The sequence below is a fragment of the Mytilus edulis genome, chromosome 1, assembly GCF_963676685.1.
Source record: "Mytilus edulis chromosome 1, xbMytEdul2.2, whole genome shotgun sequence".
Classification (NCBI taxonomy): Eukaryota; Metazoa; Mollusca; class Bivalvia; order Mytilida; family Mytilidae; genus Mytilus; species Mytilus edulis.
In genome coordinates this window covers 101,340,588-101,359,638 of record NC_092344.1, presented here as the reverse complement: position 1 = coordinate 101,359,638, position 19,051 = coordinate 101,340,588, and the positions used below count along the sequence as shown (strand labels likewise).

Below are 19,051 nucleotides of genomic sequence, written 5' to 3'. Positions count from 1 at the left end.
TTTCAATGCATTTGTAATGACCTTTAACCCCACTGACAATTTGCGTCTGTGTCCATACTTGTGACTTTAACAAAAAACAATGTTTAAGATTAAAAACCAAGTTATTACCTATAATCTATATTTCAAAGACCATCATATATTTTTTTTGTGAAGTTAGTATTGAATATTTATCAACACAGTCTTGGTATCATCCGTTGGTTTTTTTCGCAGAACAAGGACAACACGGTCTTTGACATAAATAAAGACAACAGTAGTATACCGCTGTTCAAAAGTCATATATCGATTGTGAGAAACACATCAACTATAAGAGGAAAACAACAAAACATTAAAGTGCAACAAAAGGAAACGAAACGAACTATAAGACAACTGCCATATTCTTGACTTGGTACAGGACATTTTAAGAAAAAATGGTGGGTATAGAACTAGTTTTGTTGCTAGCAAAATCTCGCGCTATATGGCAATGTTAAATAGACCGCTGGAATGATATAACATGACGGCAATACAGCTCAAATGGATACAATTAACAACCAAGACAGAGAAATACATAAATAACTAATATATAAGTACATTTCGACATTTTAACAACAGAATAACTAAAATGAATATAGAACTATAATACACAAAAACGGCTTAATATAATTACAAACTGTGTGTCTGTCACACAAATGTGTAAGACTTAAACACTAATTGCAATTGTAAACCATAATACTAAACGCTTTCTTCAATCTAACATTTTTACAACTGAGACCTCTTGAAATAAGAAAATAAATGCTCCTTCTCATATTTTGCAGTGGCTGGTTTTTATACGACCGCAAAAATTTAAAAATGTTTGGTCGTATATTGGTACCACGTTGGCGTCTTCGTCTGCGTCGTCGGCGTCGTCGTCTGCGTCGTCGTCGTCGTCCGAATACTTTTAGTTTTTGCACTCCAACTTTAGTAAAAGAGAATAAAAATCTGTGAAATTTTAACACAAGGTTTATGACCACAAAAGGAAGGTTGGGATTGATTTTGGGAGTTTTGGTCCCAATATTTTAGGAATTAGGGGCCAAAAAGGGCCCAAATAAGCATTTTCTTGGTTTTCGCACTACAACTTTAGTTTAAAAATCTATGAAATTTTGACACAAGGTTTATGACCACAAAAGGAAGGTTGGGATTGATTTTGAGAGTTTTGGTTCAAATAGTTTAGGAATTAGGGGCAAAAAAAAAGGGCCCAAATAAGCACTATTCTTGGTTTTTGCACAATAACTTTAGTATAAGTAAATAGAAATCAATGAAATTTGAACACAAGGTTTAAGACTACATAAGGAAGGTTGGGATTAATTTTTGGAGTTGAGGTCTGAACAGTTTAGGAATTAGGGGCCAAAAAGGGGCCCCAAGTAAGCATTATTCTTGGTTTTCGCACCATAACTTTAGTATAAGTAAATAGAAATCTATGAAATTTAAACACAAGGTTTATGACTACTAAAGGAAGGTCGAGTTTGATTTTGGGAGTTTTGGTCCCAACAGTTTAGAAATAAGGACCCAAAGGGTCCAAAATTAAACTTTGTTTGATTTCATCAAACATTGAAAATCAAACATTGAATAATTGGGGTTCTTTGATATCCCGAATCTAACTGTGTATGTAGATTCTTAATTTTTGGTCCCGTTTTCAAATTGGTCTACATTAAGGTCCAAAGGGTCCAAAATTAAACTTAGTTTGATTTTAACAAAAATTGAATCCTTGGGGTTCTTTGATATGCTGAATCTGAAAATGTACTTAGATTTTTGATTAATGGCCCAGTTTTCAAGTTGGTCCAAATCGGGGTCCAAAATTAAACTTTGTTTGATTTCATCAAAAATTGAATAATTGAGGTTCTTTGATATGCCAAATCTAACTGTGTATGTAGATACTTAATTTTTAGTCCCGTTTTCAGATTGGTCTACATTAAAATCCAAAGGGTCCAAAATTAAACTAAGATTGATTTTAACAAAAATTGAATTCTTGGGCTTTTTTGATATGCTGAATCTAAACATGTACTTAGATTTTTGATTATAGGCCCAGTTTTCAAGTTGGTTCAAATCGGGATCCAAAATTATTATATTAAGTATTGTGCAATAGCAAGAAATTTTCAATTGCACAGTATTCAGCAATAGCAAGACATTTTCAATTGCACAGTATTGTGCAATAGCATATATTTTCAATTGCACAGTATTGCGCAATAGCAAGAAATATCTAATTGCACAATATTGTGCAATAGCAAGAAATTTTCAATTGATTGGAGTTATCTTTCTTTGTCCAGAATAGTAGTTTAATCAACTTAAATCATTGTTTTATACAATATACAATGTATATTAACTTTTACTACCAACTGATAAATTAAAACAATCTTTACCATTCAGTGATAACAAGCACCTTTTGTTACATTTTAATATTTTATGATGTATTTAAATGAGTAGTTATTGTTGCAAACTCAATTAGAAATTTGAATTGAGATCAGTTTTGGAAAAGGGAAAGGAGGATGTGAAAAAAAATTGGGGGGGGGGGGGGGGGGGGGGGAGTTAAATTTTTCTCATTTCAGATTTCATAAATAAAAAGAAAATTTCTTAAAACATTTTTTTGAGAGGATTAATATTCAACATTATAGTGAATTGCTCAAAGGCCAAAAAAATATTTTATTTTAAGTTTATTAGACCACATTCATTCTGTGTCCGAAACCTATGCTGTGTCAACTATTTAATCACAATCCAAATTTAGAGCTGAATCCAGCTTAAATGTTGTGTCCATACTTGCCCCAACCGTTCAGTGTTTAACCTCTGCGGTCGTATAAAGCTGCGCCCTGCGGAGCATCTGGTTTCAATTTTTGAAAGTCACGATTGACACTCTCACTTTCTGGTAATTGATGAATGTTCAGTTCATGTTACATCTATAATTATAGTTGTAATGGTAGCTAAAAGTACAATACTTTACAAAGATATTTTACTTGTTATGTGCGTCATTAAGGAGTAAGAGCAAATACTGGTCGTCCCAAAATCAGAATAATGTTTCCGGGTAATGTCTTCCATTGAACTGTTACCGTTGTCAGATTAAATGTTTAAAATCCGACACAGCGTACCGATCTAGCACAAAGCAGAGTTGGAATTCATTTCTCATAGCCATTTTTTTTTCATCTGAATTGCCATTAGATATGGGATAAACAACTATCCATTCATTCATCCCTCAATTTATTTTCTAGATTTCTTCGGAGACAAAATGTTGCTAAGGGTACATTTTGGACCAAGGTACAATAACTATTCAATCAAATTGAAGGCAACAGTGCAGATAAAAAAAGGGAGCTCTATAGAAACATAGTGAGAATGGAGGACGGAGCAGCATCTGAACAATAAAATAATTTCGAACAAAATGTTCGACTATTTGCCACAATGTTCTCTAATATATCACAAGCAGTTAAAGCTGTATAACAATGTCTACAAATATATTTTTTTTAATTTTGTTTGAAAGGGCTGTTTTATAATGGTAAACTTTATCCATTTTTTACAACTATGTGTTGATACGTTATCCAATCTTTAGTTATAATCTTTCATGGATTCATCTTTCGATTTAAAATCAAAACTGTTGGCAAAGTTGTCATACAAGCTAGACATTACCACATAAAGAAAAAAAAGTACAGTTCCGAGTTTCCTGTGGTTATTAGAAAATGTTATTTTTGGTCTTTTTATACACTCGTCAGTAACATTTGAAAAATGTGTTAACTAAAGGTTTAATCCAGTTGATTTTTTGCCCAAAAAACAAAAAAACACTTTTACTCCTTTGTTGTTCAAATGAATATGGATGTCTGCATATGAAAGATGAGGGTGAAATGTCATTAAAAAGATGATTGTCAACTATTAGCGGAAGTACAGGGGTACAGGGTACTCGTAATATAGATACTAGCTTTTACATGTAGAAGACAATAATGTGTTGGTTTTGTATTCGCTGCTTTTGAGATTTTATTGTTTTTAGACCCATACAATTGGTACTGTAAACAACTTTAACAATTAATGTTCTGAAAATGTATGGTTAAGAAATGTACTGATTAGTGATGTTTCCTAAAAGTACTGTTTATAAAGCGGCATTTAATGTACTGATTAGTGAAGTTTTTGCTATTTACTATCAATTCCTGGGAGCAAGGCCAATTTTCTTAAAGCGGCGATTCTTGTAATCCTGATATAGAACAAAAGCAGTTTTACACTGTCTCTCTAAATCATAGAAATTCATATAGCTGATAGTTAGTATGTTTATAATATATAGTAAGCAGTTATAAGATGGTACACGATCACAATTGTTTTTAAAAAATATTAAATATTTCAGATAACTAATATCCTTCATCCGTAAGATGTCAATTGATCCTTTTCACTCCCGGTTTTTAGTGGAGTTCGTGTTGTTTCTTAATTATTATCTATAACTGTAAATGTCCTTTGGTTTTGTGAGTCTTTGTTTACTCCTTGGGTTTTGATTGTTATTGTCTTGACAAGAGGTAGTTGAACTGAAATAAAAATCTTGCATGTTATACAAATTATCACGAATCAATTTGCTGTTAATTTTTTAATATGTTTGAAAGGATGAATACGTTTTACTGAAGCATGAGTTACAGGCAACAGGTGATGCGGGTATTTGAGTAGACCATAAAATCATCTTCGGAAAGGACGAAAAAATGTGCATTGATAGATCCAGTTAAGTTTTAATTTATCTAAAACATACAATGCATATAAAATTTATTTATCTAGGGTATGCTATGCATTAAAACTTTCCAGATGCGCAGGTGTATCTGTAGAGTTAATTTTGGATTAAAATGTAGCTATGCTAGCCAAAGGGTCCCATTAATCCATTAATGCCTTCGAGGGAAACTGTCCTAAATTATCTTATCCAAATATTTCCCCCGACTAATACGTCGACCTGTGTGACCAACCCTCGTTTCGGTCTATGATATTGATGGTATTATTTGTTTTTGTGATTAGCCTTGGGATTAAATATTTTATTTTGTGGTGTACTGTTTGAATAAAGGAATTGTCAACACATCCAGATATTGGAGAGATAAACGGAGTTATATTTTTAGATTTTAAGACAGGTAGGTCTTGATCTTGTTAATTATATTTTTATGTAAAACTTGCATATTAATATATGCATGTTTGAAACGGTACACTCTTTAAATAAACACGGATCCTGGTCTCACACCGTACAGCAATCTATTAAAGGCCCCTAAAAAATCAGTGCAACAGAATTCAAACCGGTAAATCATCGGTCTAATATATATACAGTCCGACAAAAGTTAAGCACCACCAAAATATAACTGGCAATATTTTTTTTAACTAATGCGAACAAATTATTTATGTTTGGAGTTATGAATTGCCTTTAACATACACTAAGAAAATTCATTACGACCAAAAAGATTGAACTCCGATAAAGCAGTCAAGCAACTTTTTATTAAAGGGCATCTGCGCGTTTACAAATACACTGTTTCTCCAGGTGGTCGTGTTTGTGTTTGAAGATTGGTCTGTCGACTTCATAGAGGTGAGTGAAGAGCAAATCGTCTTGTTAAGAGACCTGCCCAAACAGGTAGGCACGGTGCAGTCGGATTTCAATGGGATAATGACTATATATGCTTAAACACGAGAAGCTGGCAAAACAATCATTGGTCAGATGAGAGGCGGTTTCTTTTACGAGCAGTAGACGCCATAATACGAATTTTGCAGGGAAATAAAACGGCTTATGACTAAAATAACATTTTCCCATTGACTACATTCGGTGCTGGTGGTGTTACAGTACGGGCTTGCTTCTTATACCGTTGTAAGCTGGTATATAATATCAATAATGTGGTCATTTTTATAAATTTCCTGTTTCGAGGACTAAGGATTTTTTTTATCCCAGGCATAGATTACCTTAGCCGTATTTGGCACAACTTTTTGGAATTTTGGATCCTCAATGCTCTTCAATTTTGTACTTGTTTGGCTTTATGAATATTTTGATATGAGCGTCACTGATGAGTCTTATGTAGACGAAACGTGCGTCTGGCGTACTAAATTATAATCCTGGTACCTTTGATAACTATAAGCATATTCTGCAGGGTAGCATATACGGACAGACATAGAGATTTGGTGTCTAAAAACATTGTAGTCCCTTATTTTGATAATCTCCCACCTGCGTCAACATAACTAAGACCCTTGTACATGGACGACAACGCAGGGCAAGGATTGTAACCAAGTCCAAAGAGCAAAAACTATCGTCTGGCCTTCCATGTCTCCATACATAAACCCTGTCTAGGATTCCATTGGCTAAAATCTCAATCGCAGAGATCCACCTCAACAAAATCATGTCGATTTAAAAGTGGCAATTGTTAGTGAATGAAACAGATTTCCTCAACTAAAGTTTTGAAGGTTTGTACCTATTATGAGACGTCGTGTTATTGAAGAGGGACAAAAGACACCAAAGGGACAGTCAAACTCACAAATCGAAAACAAACTGACAACGCCATGGCCAAAAATGAAAAAAGACAAACAGAAAAACAATAGCACACACGACACAACATAGAAAACCAAAGAACAAACAACACAAACCCCACCAAAAACTAGGGGTGATATTAGGTGCTCCGGAAGGGTAAGCAGATCCTGCTTCGCATGTGGCAACCGTCAAATACGTCTGAACTGTTCCGGAAGAGAATTTGTTACACATGCTATTGAATCAAATATTGACATTAAATTTGCCGAACATATCAAAGATGATTTGTAGAAAATTTAAATGATAGTGGGTTATTAATTGTTGTAAAAAAGTAAAATCACAGTGAAACTTAAATTCCGTTTCTGATTTGTGTAATTTACACTATTTCTATGAACGCAAAACACAAATTCATAGAACCTTCATAAGTTACCAAAATTCTATTTGTGGTTTGTTTATTGTATATGAAAGCAAAATTGCTACATGAGTGTTTTTCTTTTTTTCGAGGAGTAACTGATTTTTTAAATTGGAAAATATTTCGATGCAATAAAAATAGGTGGTGCTTAACTTTTGGCAGACTGTATATATAAAAACGAGAAACACCTTTGAACCACAACAACTAACGACAACCACTGACCAACAGGCTCAAAGACTAGTTAAAGTTGAGGTCATTAATGTCATGCCTGATAATAAATACATATAAACTGATGTACAACAAGGCTCTATCTTTGGCTCCCTGTTATTAAAACTTTTATATATACATAGCCCCCCCCCCCCCCCCCCCCAGAAAATCAAATGGTTGCTGCCTTAAGACTATCTTATGAAGTAGGTACTGAATATTTATCGATCTGTATTACTTTCCTTGAATTTTTTAGCAACGGGACGATACCTTGTTGACAACAAAATATTTGTTCTTTATTGCCTTCAGAAGGAGAAATGTATTTATCACAGTTGTACAAAATCGAACATGTAAAATGTCTGTTTATAGTTGACACGTGTTTGGTTATTTATAGTAAGGTCGGTTCGATTGGGATATTGAGTTCATGCACGAGTAAATTCAGGTGGTTTAAAGTCATTCGAGCCATTGCTGTCAAAGTATACAGTAGCATAATAAGCATTTTGCCAAATAAATTATATTATTAATTATATCATTTATCTTCAGATTTGTAGACCAAAAGTATGGGGAAACCAGTACAAGCGGCTGAATACCTGTGTATTTATATGAACTTTCCACAATACTATTCTCATATTTATTATAAAATGTGCGCTTGTCATTGTAAGAGTTTGTGGTTATTTGATAAATATTTTATGCTCGTTTAAGTTTACGAATTAAAATTTAATGTAAATAGTTGAACATAATAAACACATAATTAAAAAATTGAACAAAATAGACAAGTATTATCAAAATGTCATGTTCAGTTGAAATGAGTGAGTGTCAGTAACGGATATTACAGTTATTATAATCTCTTAGTAAAGATCCATATATATATATATATAACTTGAACGCATATGGCTTGGAATGTCTATAATTGGTCCGTTTCTAGTGGGAAATTTTCCGAGTCGTACATGTAGGATAGTAAGTAATAGAAAAGTTCTTCTTTAGACATGTTTGCTAGGAAAATACTGAACACTATTGGATCGATATTTTTAATTTAACACTGAAAGTTATCACGTGTTTCGTCGAGTTATTCACATGAAGCAATAGCGTAAACTGATGGATTCAAATACATCTGACCACATCTGTCACAGAGAATCCAAACACTTCTGACCACATCTATCACAGAGAATGTGTTGCCCATTGATATTGTCTCTTACTAAACAGGAATCAGAAATCAAATAATGTGCTTGTTTTCGTAGGTTTGGAGGCTTTAATGCTACAGTTCATGCAGAGTGAGGTACATATACTGTTTTATTTTGTATAGTTAAAAGCAAAAACGTCAGCATCAAAGTGTACACTTCAAAAATGTTCTGAAAACAAAAGGTGCGAATGATTGTAATGAAATAATATCTGATTATAAGAACCTAAAAAAATAATCATAAGTTAAACTATCCATCATCATCTTGTATCTCCTTTAAAATTTTCAACATTTCTGGTTTTGTCTTTCGCTTGATATTAATTCATTTATCATCTAGTGTGGTCACCATGCGCTACGTGCAAGTTTTTTTCTCCACAAGTTTACCAATTTCCGTTTTCGTTTTGTAAGTTATGTCTTCGTAAATTTCACTATCAGTTGGCAATACAAATAAAGGCTTATATTTTTGTTTACTGCCTAGCGGTTTGTCTTTGAGCCATATGAAATGTTTCCGTCGGTATTCTCTTGCTTTTTTGTTAATAAAGTCTTTGTCCAACACTTTTCCGCTAATTGACTTCAGGGTTTGATGTTTAAGGAATTTTGAATTATCATGGTTCTAAAGTTTGAAATTTCTTTACAGATGTTATAGGCGTACATTTAATCCTCGTCTTCGGAGCCCAGTCCAAGCAAATTTGACAGCAAACAATAAACCTTGAAAACAAGCAATTGAAATTGAGATAAATTGGATCAGACCATATTTGTTTATATCGAACCAAGGTATCAATACCCTTCATGTGTTTTAGCAGTTTCATTATAGAATAATTTTTAATTGTGTTTTACTATATAAAATTATTAGTTTGCGTAACTCAATTAAACTAATATCATTTAGCTTAAAGAATTAGAACTCATGACTCATGCCAGTATAAATATCACAATAAAGGCTGAGTGTGGATCGAAATATACTTATATATCCAAAATGAAGGTTTATTCACCACAGATGGTAATTTTTAAGAATGAACTTGTCGATGTGTTAAAATTAAACATTCAAGATCAATGCATAAGTCCAAACCGAATACATTTGTATGGCTGTCCTTCATTTCAGCCATTAATAAGGTTTCAATATTTGATTTGAATGGCCTCAAAACAAACGACAAATAACTGAAATGTATTGTATATTCATGAGTTACTATCAGTGAGTGTATATCGGTAAAATAAAAATAAAAAAACACAAACAAAACCATTTAAGATATGTTTCAAATGGAAAAAAAAAACCAACAACATGCAAATGTGGACAGACATATCAATATGCTTCATATTTTTTTTTTATTTTTAATTCAGTTTCTTTTATTTTGTATTTTTTATTATTTTGTAACGACAGAGAGAAAGTAATGAGGTATCTATTGTTATTTTGTTTTATTGTTTTGGCATTTATTCTTTTTTTTTCTGTTTGTTTTATTTTTGTTATATTTATTATTTTGTCGATATAAGGAAACTTCTGAAGTTCCAACTATTCCCGCCCTCCCAGCTCTTCAATCAGAACTTGCAGACTTTGACATAGGAGAGGAAACTGACGGTGGTACCAGCAATACTTCTTTTCCAACCACACAGGAAATCATTGATGACCTTACAAGAATAATAAAACCAATTACAAAGGAGGCAGAATGTCAAACAACTGAGGGCTTTGTAAAACAAATCACAACTATCAAAAATGATTGTAAAGTGTGTAATGAGGAACAATTAAACAAGCGGGTTATTTGGGTTGGATGTAGCTGTAAGAAAACATGTAACTACTGGGTCCATGCTCGGTGTATGGGTATAGCGGCCAAAACCAAAGCACTTAACTATTTCTGTCCGAAGCATATTGCTTCGGCTGAATAAACTTTATATGTCAAGTTTTGTTCTCTGTAATTACCTTATCTAATCTGTCGACATTCTTGCTAACTTGTAACCACTTGTAGTCGGGTAATCCAGCGGGAATGAGTCGTTTGATTTTCCGGTTATAATTCTCAAGAATGAAATCACTCTTTCTCCCTCAGACTAATTCCCACTTACACTGTAAGATTCGTTATCCTCAATGAACGCAAGAACTTCCGGCGGACATTGTACTCTGACAAATAAATCTCTTACGAATGTCTCCATGTAAAAAGACATGTTGAGGCCAAAAAAAAGTGGCGAAAATTTTACTTTTGCAGTTTGAATAGCAGCCGTATTATTTAGCCTGACCCCTACTCTGAATACATGGAGTGCTAAACAGTAGGTAAATACTATTTCGGACATTAGAGCATAGTTAGGATTTTGGACACCCGACAACCACTGGCCGTATCCTACAGCAGACACTGGTTCATTCTTATTTCTCTGCTCGGTACAATAATTCTTCAGCAGCTCCTGAGCCATGGCAAACATAAAAATATGTAGTATCTGCCAACTTTTGTGGTGCTCTGTAAAATAATAAATAATATTAGGTTTCTTCTAACATCCCAATTTGAAATGGGCAAACAACAAACCTTGAAATGACGAACCAAAACAAATTAACTACTAGTATTAAAACTCAGCTTCTAAGCTTTATTTTTTTTTAATTCGATTAATCCAGAAAACGAAAAATCAGGCTACAAACTTTAAAAAAGTGTAATTTACATTATCAAACAGTTTAATTTAAGCTAGTTCAAATGTTAACCGAATATTGAAAATACATACTGGAAGCAGCTTGACAGGCATGGAGAGCTTTTATGGAGGAGAATCCTAAAATCTTAGATAAATTAATAAGTCCAACGTCTCATAAAAGCTTGAACAAACCGTTAACCACGTTTATTTCATATAGTGCCCTTGTCCTGTAACAAACAAAATATACTATAAAGTCAACATGCAAACATATATCTATACATTTAAACGAGAAGACCTCATTTTTGGTGTCGCTTCTCTTCTTTCCACAATAAATTAATCAACACGACTCTGTGTCCTATATGTACAGTGCATAGTTGCATTTGTCATCCATTCATATGATTATTCAGATTGAGCTATTTTGGGAGAAAAACGAGAAAAAAGGCATCCCGATATTGTCCCGTCATTGGACGAAATTTCAAGTCAGATTATACTTCCGGTTTGCGTTTTTCTGTATACTTTGAACAAACAAATAGTACGAATAAAGTGTATTTTAATTCTGTTCAGAGTTTATTAAATGGAGAGGGTCTGTATACTATGTCAATTGACCACCATGGATCGATTACTAAACTAAGAATTGAAAGTAAATACACTTTATTTATATAGTAATATACAGATAAGCGCTAAAATTATTCATGTGAACTTTTGATACCTTTTCTGAAATTCTCCATTCATTAAATATTTTACAAAATTCATTGATTACAAAAAAAAAATGTGGTATGATTGTCATGTTGAGACAACTCTCCACAAGAGACCAAAATGACACAGAAATTTACGACTATAGGTCACCATACGGCCTTCAACAACGAGCAAAGCCCATACCGCATACTCAGCTTTAAAAGGCCCCGAAATAACGATGTAAAAAAATTCAAACGAGATAACTAGCGGCCTTATTTATGTACAAAAAAGGAACGAAAAACAAATATGTAACACACAAACAAACAAACGACAACCACTGAACTACAGGCTCCTTACTTAAATGTTCATAACATACTAAATGTATGTTCATATTGAAATTGATAGAAAACCAAAAAATGGGAATTTTGGAAATGAAGGAGGAGGTATAAAACTTCTAACAACACTTTACATACTTTTAACTCCGCTCTGAATGCCCGCGATTTCGCGGGTGTGTTCTAGTATTTATTTAATGGGCCTGTGCTGAATTTTATAATATCGTTATAAATTTATCTGCTTTTTCAATATTATTCTAAATAATGTTGCATTAAACATTATTGTTGCTTCAATAGATGTCATAACTTAGATTGTGTGATACATGTATATGCATTTGCAGCATTAAAAATAAAACAAAAATGAAAAGGCAATTTGCGCAAAAGCAAAGCGCTACTTCAATTTTATATATAAAAAAAATGAGACACTTGCGTACACGTACCTGGAAGTAATAGGATATTGTATTTTCTGCATTTTTCAAGAGGTTTATTCTCGCAATGCCCTCTATAATATCTGTGTTCTTCGAAGTCCGTTGTATCCTCAAATTCCACATAACACTCAGGGCAAACCATATGATTGTCAATGACCTTGTTGCCAATTGTATATGGAAGTGCATCGCATCCTAGCAGTCAATTTTTTTTTGGACTTTGTTAAAACCTCTATGTGATCAAATACCTAAAGTACAAAGTAAACATAATAAAAAGACCTTAACATGCAAGAAATATTTGCCACTGGACGTTAAGCAACCAACAATCAATCAATCAATAAAAAGACCATGGTACACGAATCAATCTGTTTATATCATGCTAGTATTCAACATTTTGGCCCATCTTCTTAATACTGTAGAAATCGTATATATCTTACATATAAATAAAGAAGATGTGGTACGATTACCAATGAGAGAACTCTCCACAAGATACCCAATGGCACAGAAATTAACAAATGTAGGTCATGCACCATACAGCCTTCAACAATGAGTCCAAAAAATATATAACACTCATTATTCTTAAAAGAGGGACGAAAGATACCAAAGGGGCAGTCAAACTGATTTTATTATGCTGCTATACAGTACTAGCAATGGCAATTATGAATAGTAGTTTAAGAATTGAAAGAAGCAGTTAATCTAACAAAATATTATATAAATACCTTTTCTACAGACTCGAAGGAACAAGGGTTCTCAAAACAAGGGTCTTCCATCACTACTTTAATTTTGTCAGCAGGATGTCCACTTCTTACAAAGATGTATCTTTAAAATACAATGTCATAAATTCCAGTTTGTATAAAGAGAAATATTTATTGTTAAATTAATAAAGACCCAACTTTTACAAAGCATCTGTTAACAGTTTTAAAACTCAAATATTTTTGTAGTTATTAGAAAATTCATATCCACCTATCGTGTGGGTCCATAGATCCAGCACCTAAACTGTTCTACTTTAAAAAAAAAAGGGTGTATATATTATGGTACCAATATTATATACGAATAGCAGATGTTGTTGGCTTCAACTGTTTGATATGAGCGTCACCGATGAGTCTTATGAAGACAAAACGCGAGTCTGGCGTATTAAATTAAAGTCCTGGTACCTTTGATAACTATGTTAAAGAATTTAAAAAAAAGTAATTTATAGTTACCTAAATTTGCAAAAAGCATCATCTTCTGGTTGGAACAACGTAAAAATATCAGACACAGCTTTATCTTTGGATGCTTCGTCTTTTTTAAACCAAATTGTAACATACTGTTTGGGTTGGGTAACACATGAATAAGGTTTGTTATTACACTGTTTTCCGATTTGAAATATATATAATTAAGAATAGAAGTGGGGACTGTGTCAAAGAGACAACAACCAGACCATAGAGCAGACAACAGCCGAAGGCCACCAATATGTCTTCAATGTAGCGAGAAACTCCCGCACCCGCAGGTGTCCTTCAGCTGGCCCATAAACATAAACATATATGTATACTAGTTCAGTGATAATGGACGTCATACTAAACTCCAAATTATACACAAGAAACTATATAGATATTGAAAATAAAAACTAATGGAAACTTTTGAAGTTTATCGAACGTGTAATGTGTTTTTCCTTGTATTAGTATATGCACGTATCTAACAGAACTGTAAGTATATATATAAAAGATCTATCATAATTGCATTGAGACAATTATCCCCCAGAAATCAAAGGCAGGATACAGTACGACTTATGTTTGTGCTTATTAATAGAATACATACCTGGTTGATTTCAAAGAAAGTAACACATCCACGTCATTTGAATACTGTAGTGCTTCTTTACTATACTCTTTGATCCAGTTATTCACTGTAGTATAACTACCAGATGGGTGGCAACTGAATTCAAGACTACTGCAGCATTGCTTCCAGTAATGTAGTATGTTAGAAGACTGCATAAAGCTCAGTGGTGATATAAACATTGAGTTTCACATGTTATATATAGTCTATAGTCTATACGCCGTGAGGTTTCCACAGCCGAGTTTTTTTCGATGGGATGTCGTCGATTATACCGTCGTGAAAGCTTTAATAACATAATTTCGGCTGGATACATAGTCTGAAAAAATAGACCTTTACAAAATACGTGCTTTGATGACAATAATAATTTTCCAAATTATTGGTATATTGGTATATATATAAGCTGTGTCTTCTATTTAGCTGATTTGTAAAAATAACCTCTCCATGCCTTATATATCATGTAATGTAGTACGACGCTAGATTAAAACTGACGTGGAAAGGTAACACACGGCCACCGAAAGCTTCATTTTTATGAAGCCCAGATGGTCTTTTGGTCTAGCGGGACGGCTACAGTGTAGGCGATTTAGGCTACCACACGACCACCTGGGCTTCACAAATATAAAGCTTTCGGTGGCCGTGTGTTACCTTTCCTCGTCAGTGTAAATCTAGCGTCGTAATACAGTACATGATATATAAGGCATGGAGATGTTATTGTTACAGATCAGCTCAATTATCTATAGTAAAGGATCCTACAAACTAATGCCAGATACAGTCATAGAAAATAATTATATTTATAAGTACGTCTGAGTCAGTGACAACTCTACAACAGATTTATCCATCGGATCACCAGCAATGATGGTGATACATGGCTGTGTACATTATGTATATACAACTCGTCTAAACATCAACCCAACAATGTTAGATCTGTAAATTTGCTTTCGCAAACTTTTTGTTCTTCCCTCGCCGGGATTCGAACCCATGCTACTGAGATATCGTGACACCAAATCGCCTGCACTATAGCCGTCTCGCTAGACCACACAACCACCTGGGCTTATGTTGAAGAAGGTCTCCTCGTTGACAAATTAATACATATATATATATATATATATATCTACGTCTGAACGAGTGACAATTCTACAACAGATTTATCCATCGGATCACCAGCAGTGATGGTGATACATGGCTGTGTACATTCTGTATATACAACTCGTCTAAACATCAACCCAACAATGTTAGATATGTAAATTTATATATATAATGCTCCTCTTTCATCCGATTCATTTATAAAACGCAGAAATTAATTGTTCTACATTTGTCATGAGTTTTGAAAATGCTGAGAGTAGAATGCAAACCATATCTTAAATATGCCCCCTCAAAGGACGCATTTCACCTGCTGAATCATACATTTTGAAAAGTTTAACAAATATCATTCAAATATATTATATATTTTTTTTTTAAATTGTGTTCCTCCTCCAAAAAAAGGGAGATAACTGTAATTGACAAATTAATACAAATTATTATATATTGATTAAGCTGATTTCTTGAACAGAAACTATATTTATTGCTGATTTTTGGAAACTTTAGTATAAAAACAGTTTTTTTTCTTATTTCATTCTATAAGCATTGATAAGACCTAGTGTGTGTGTATATATATATAGAAGTAAACTACATTCATGACTCACCCGTCACGTTGAAAGACTCTAGGTATTCATCATTTTTGAACTTTGCACCAATATTCTTTGAGTTCTCATAGAAAAGTTTGTTCTGGCATTTACCAATGGCATTGGCTAACCTTTGTTGTTGATCCAGTGAACATTCATTCGTTTGTAGCAAATCTAATACACACTGTACTGCTTCTTCTGATATGTAGATCTATTACTTTTTTGTCAAATCCAGTTGCAAAAAATTCTTTTCGGCAAAATTGGCACAGCCCTGGCAAAGGAAGTTGCTATGTTGAAAAAGGTCTCCTCGTTGAATGAGGGCGTCTATTACTGCCTTCCTAATTTTCTTACCATTTGTTTAAATGATGGTACCAGTTGAACTTTCTGTTGTATATTCTTCATGTCTAATGCAACTGCATGTTTTTCCTGATGCCATTTCAACTATTAAAAGTAACAAATAGAGGACATAAATTACCTGTTCTGTTGATATTTTATCACATTGTTTTACAAAAATTTATAAGATTCTAACAATCATTTAACCACTAAATTTTTTTAATTGCATGAACAGTTTTTAGTAAGTAGTACATTTATAAAATAAATCTTTATTTATAATACAAACGATGACATCATATACCTGTATAGTTAAATATACATCATATACCTGTATAGTTAAATATCCAGCATATACCTGTATAGTTAAATATCCATCATATACCTGTATAGTTAAATATCCATCATATACCTGTATAGTTAAATATCCATCATATACCTGTATAGTTAAAATATTCATCATACCAGAAATGATTATTTTAAATGTAAAAAATCATAGGTGCTTTGAGACAGGACATCGTTGTTTGGCCTTCCCCTTTTCCAAAATCTGTTCTATTTTTGTTTTCTAATAATTTCAATATTTTCGCGTTTTTATGTATTATAAGAACATAAATATACTACAAATAACTTGTATTTGCTATGTACTATCAATTCATACGAGTAAGGCCAATTTTCTTAAAGCGGCGACTCTTGTAATTCTGATATTAATAGACCAAAAGCAGTTTGTTTTACATTGTCTCTCCAAATCTTAGAACGGCATATAACGGATAGTTTGTTTGTATTTAGGGGTAAATTCAGTAAATAAATATACGTCATCAGGGACCGCCCATTTAGGGGTAAATTCAGTAAATAAATATACGTCATCAGGGACCGCCCATTTAGGGGAGAGTTTTCTGTATAACACTGAAGTCATATGCTCTTTTGATTGGTAGATAATGTTTTTTTATAAATATTTTTTGGCAGATGGATCAAAACTAGAGTTGAAAAAAAATAAAAGATAAATGCTGAATGTACTAATTTCTTTTACTACAGGGTTGAAAAGTAATGGGGGTCAGTATAGGAATTTAGTGCGAATCTTCATTGTTTGTAAACAAGGCCATGTGGATGCCCAAAAATTCCGCATGACCCTATGTTTTTTTTTAGTGCAAAAGATAGGGTTACATTTGTACTTTCATGAATGTTATATGAAAGTTTCCAATTTCTAAAGGTAAATCAGGTATAAATTTAATTCCATACATAGATTAGCATTAAAGTCAATGAGAGAATTTTTACTGAATTTACCCCTATAGGAAAATATGCACTCTTTCACTGTACTTATCCAAGGCCACACAATAATCCACAAACTCATTTCCTGTAAATTTTAATGTAATGGAAGGATTTTGGAACCATTTGAAGTTGTTTTTTACACAAATTTCCATCTTAACCGCGGCTATTCAGGATGCACTGAGTGTACTGTGAGAGGAAGCATGGGGTATATGTTAAAAATCAGTTTTTGTGTGCAGATTGAAAGAAACAATAGAAATGACACTTTAGAGTTATGATATCAATGAAAGGCACAAATATCCTCCCCATTTACATCACATTTTGCACATATTTCTCCTCATATTATATATAAAATCATATGAAAAAAATGGATTACCTCCCTTTGACATAGTGATTTTTTTTTTTGCTGTATTCCCCATGTTAAGTTGTAAAACACGTGGTAAATAAGCACTTTTCTAGTATTTTAACACCCAAATAATCTGACCGCATGAAGATATTCATTTATTTTGACATAACGCATTACGATTCATTATTTAAAAACTATACTAGACAACTTTTCATGATTACATGTCCTTCATCTAGGAAACTAGTGTTGAAATGTTTGTAATTGGATTTTTTTGTTAAATAATTGCTTTTAAATATTCTTAATTGTAACTTTAATCTTCCAAATGCAAAGTTTGGTTATATTTAGACTTATTTATTCATATTTGGCACTTTTTTCTACTTCAGTTTTGGCTGTCTAGTTTTGGCGAAAAATCCATCCTGATGTTGGGGTAACAGGAATTTCTGCAGAGTGATTGTCAATGACATTTTGTGAACTTTACAAGTAATTAAAACACAGATTTAGTATAATGAAACATAATTGTTGTTTTATTTGGTATCAAACTGCTTAAAAAAGCCTTTAAAAAGTCCGTTTGTGCTCTTTTCAGGGTATTTAATCAAAAACTTCCATATAAGGAAAAATTTAACTAAGAGTACACCAAGTCTTTAGTTTCTATACTGGTCAAAGCAAACACAGAAAACAATTCATATTTATTAAACATAGTATTTTACACCATTCTTTTAAAAACAGTCAATGTGAAACTTTATATACCAAATATACATTGGCCGCAGTATGGGCTGTAGTATAAATTTTGCTCTATCTTTACAAACTCAGCATTTATGAATGTTGTATTGAAACTGGAACTTGAAAATTGGATACCTTACATGTTTATTACAAAAAAAGTGTGAAAAGAAGTAAAATAGTCCCTTATAGGGGTAAATTCAGTAAATAAATATACGTCATCAGGGACCGCCTATTTATAACACTGAAGTCATATGCTCTTCTGATTGGTAGATAATGTTTTTAATACATATTTTTTGGCAGATGGATCAAAACTAGAGTTGAAAAAAAATAAAAGATAAATGCTGAATGTACTAATTTTTTTTACTACAGGGTTGAAAAGTAATGGGGGTCAGTATAGGAATTTAGTGCGAATCTTCATTGTTTGTAAACAAGGCACTGTGGATGCCCAAAAATGCCGCATGACCCTATGTTTTTATTAGTGCAAAAGATAGGGCTACATTTGTACTTTCATGAATGTTATATGATAGTTTCCAATTTCTAAAAGTAAATCAGGTATATTAAATTTAGTTCCATACATAGATTAGCATTAAGTCAATGGGAGATTTTTTACTGAATGTACCCCTTTAATATTTCGTAAGCAAGTCTAAG

At 32.9% G+C, this 19,051-nt stretch overlaps 1 protein-coding gene across 1 annotated transcript; it reads right to left on the bottom strand.

Moving 5' to 3' along the window:
• Positions 1-8,412: 8,412 nt before the first annotated feature.
• LOC139494448 (uncharacterized) lies at positions 8,413-14,268 on the bottom strand. Its single transcript, XM_071282638.1, is given in 6 exon segments — positions 8,413-8,952; positions 10,154-10,266; positions 10,269-10,679; positions 10,936-10,987; positions 12,994-13,093; positions 14,072-14,268. Coding segments are annotated over 6 exon segments (927 nt in total). The 3' UTR covers positions 8,413-8,898.
• Between the last annotated feature and the right edge of the window lie 4,783 nt (positions 14,269-19,051).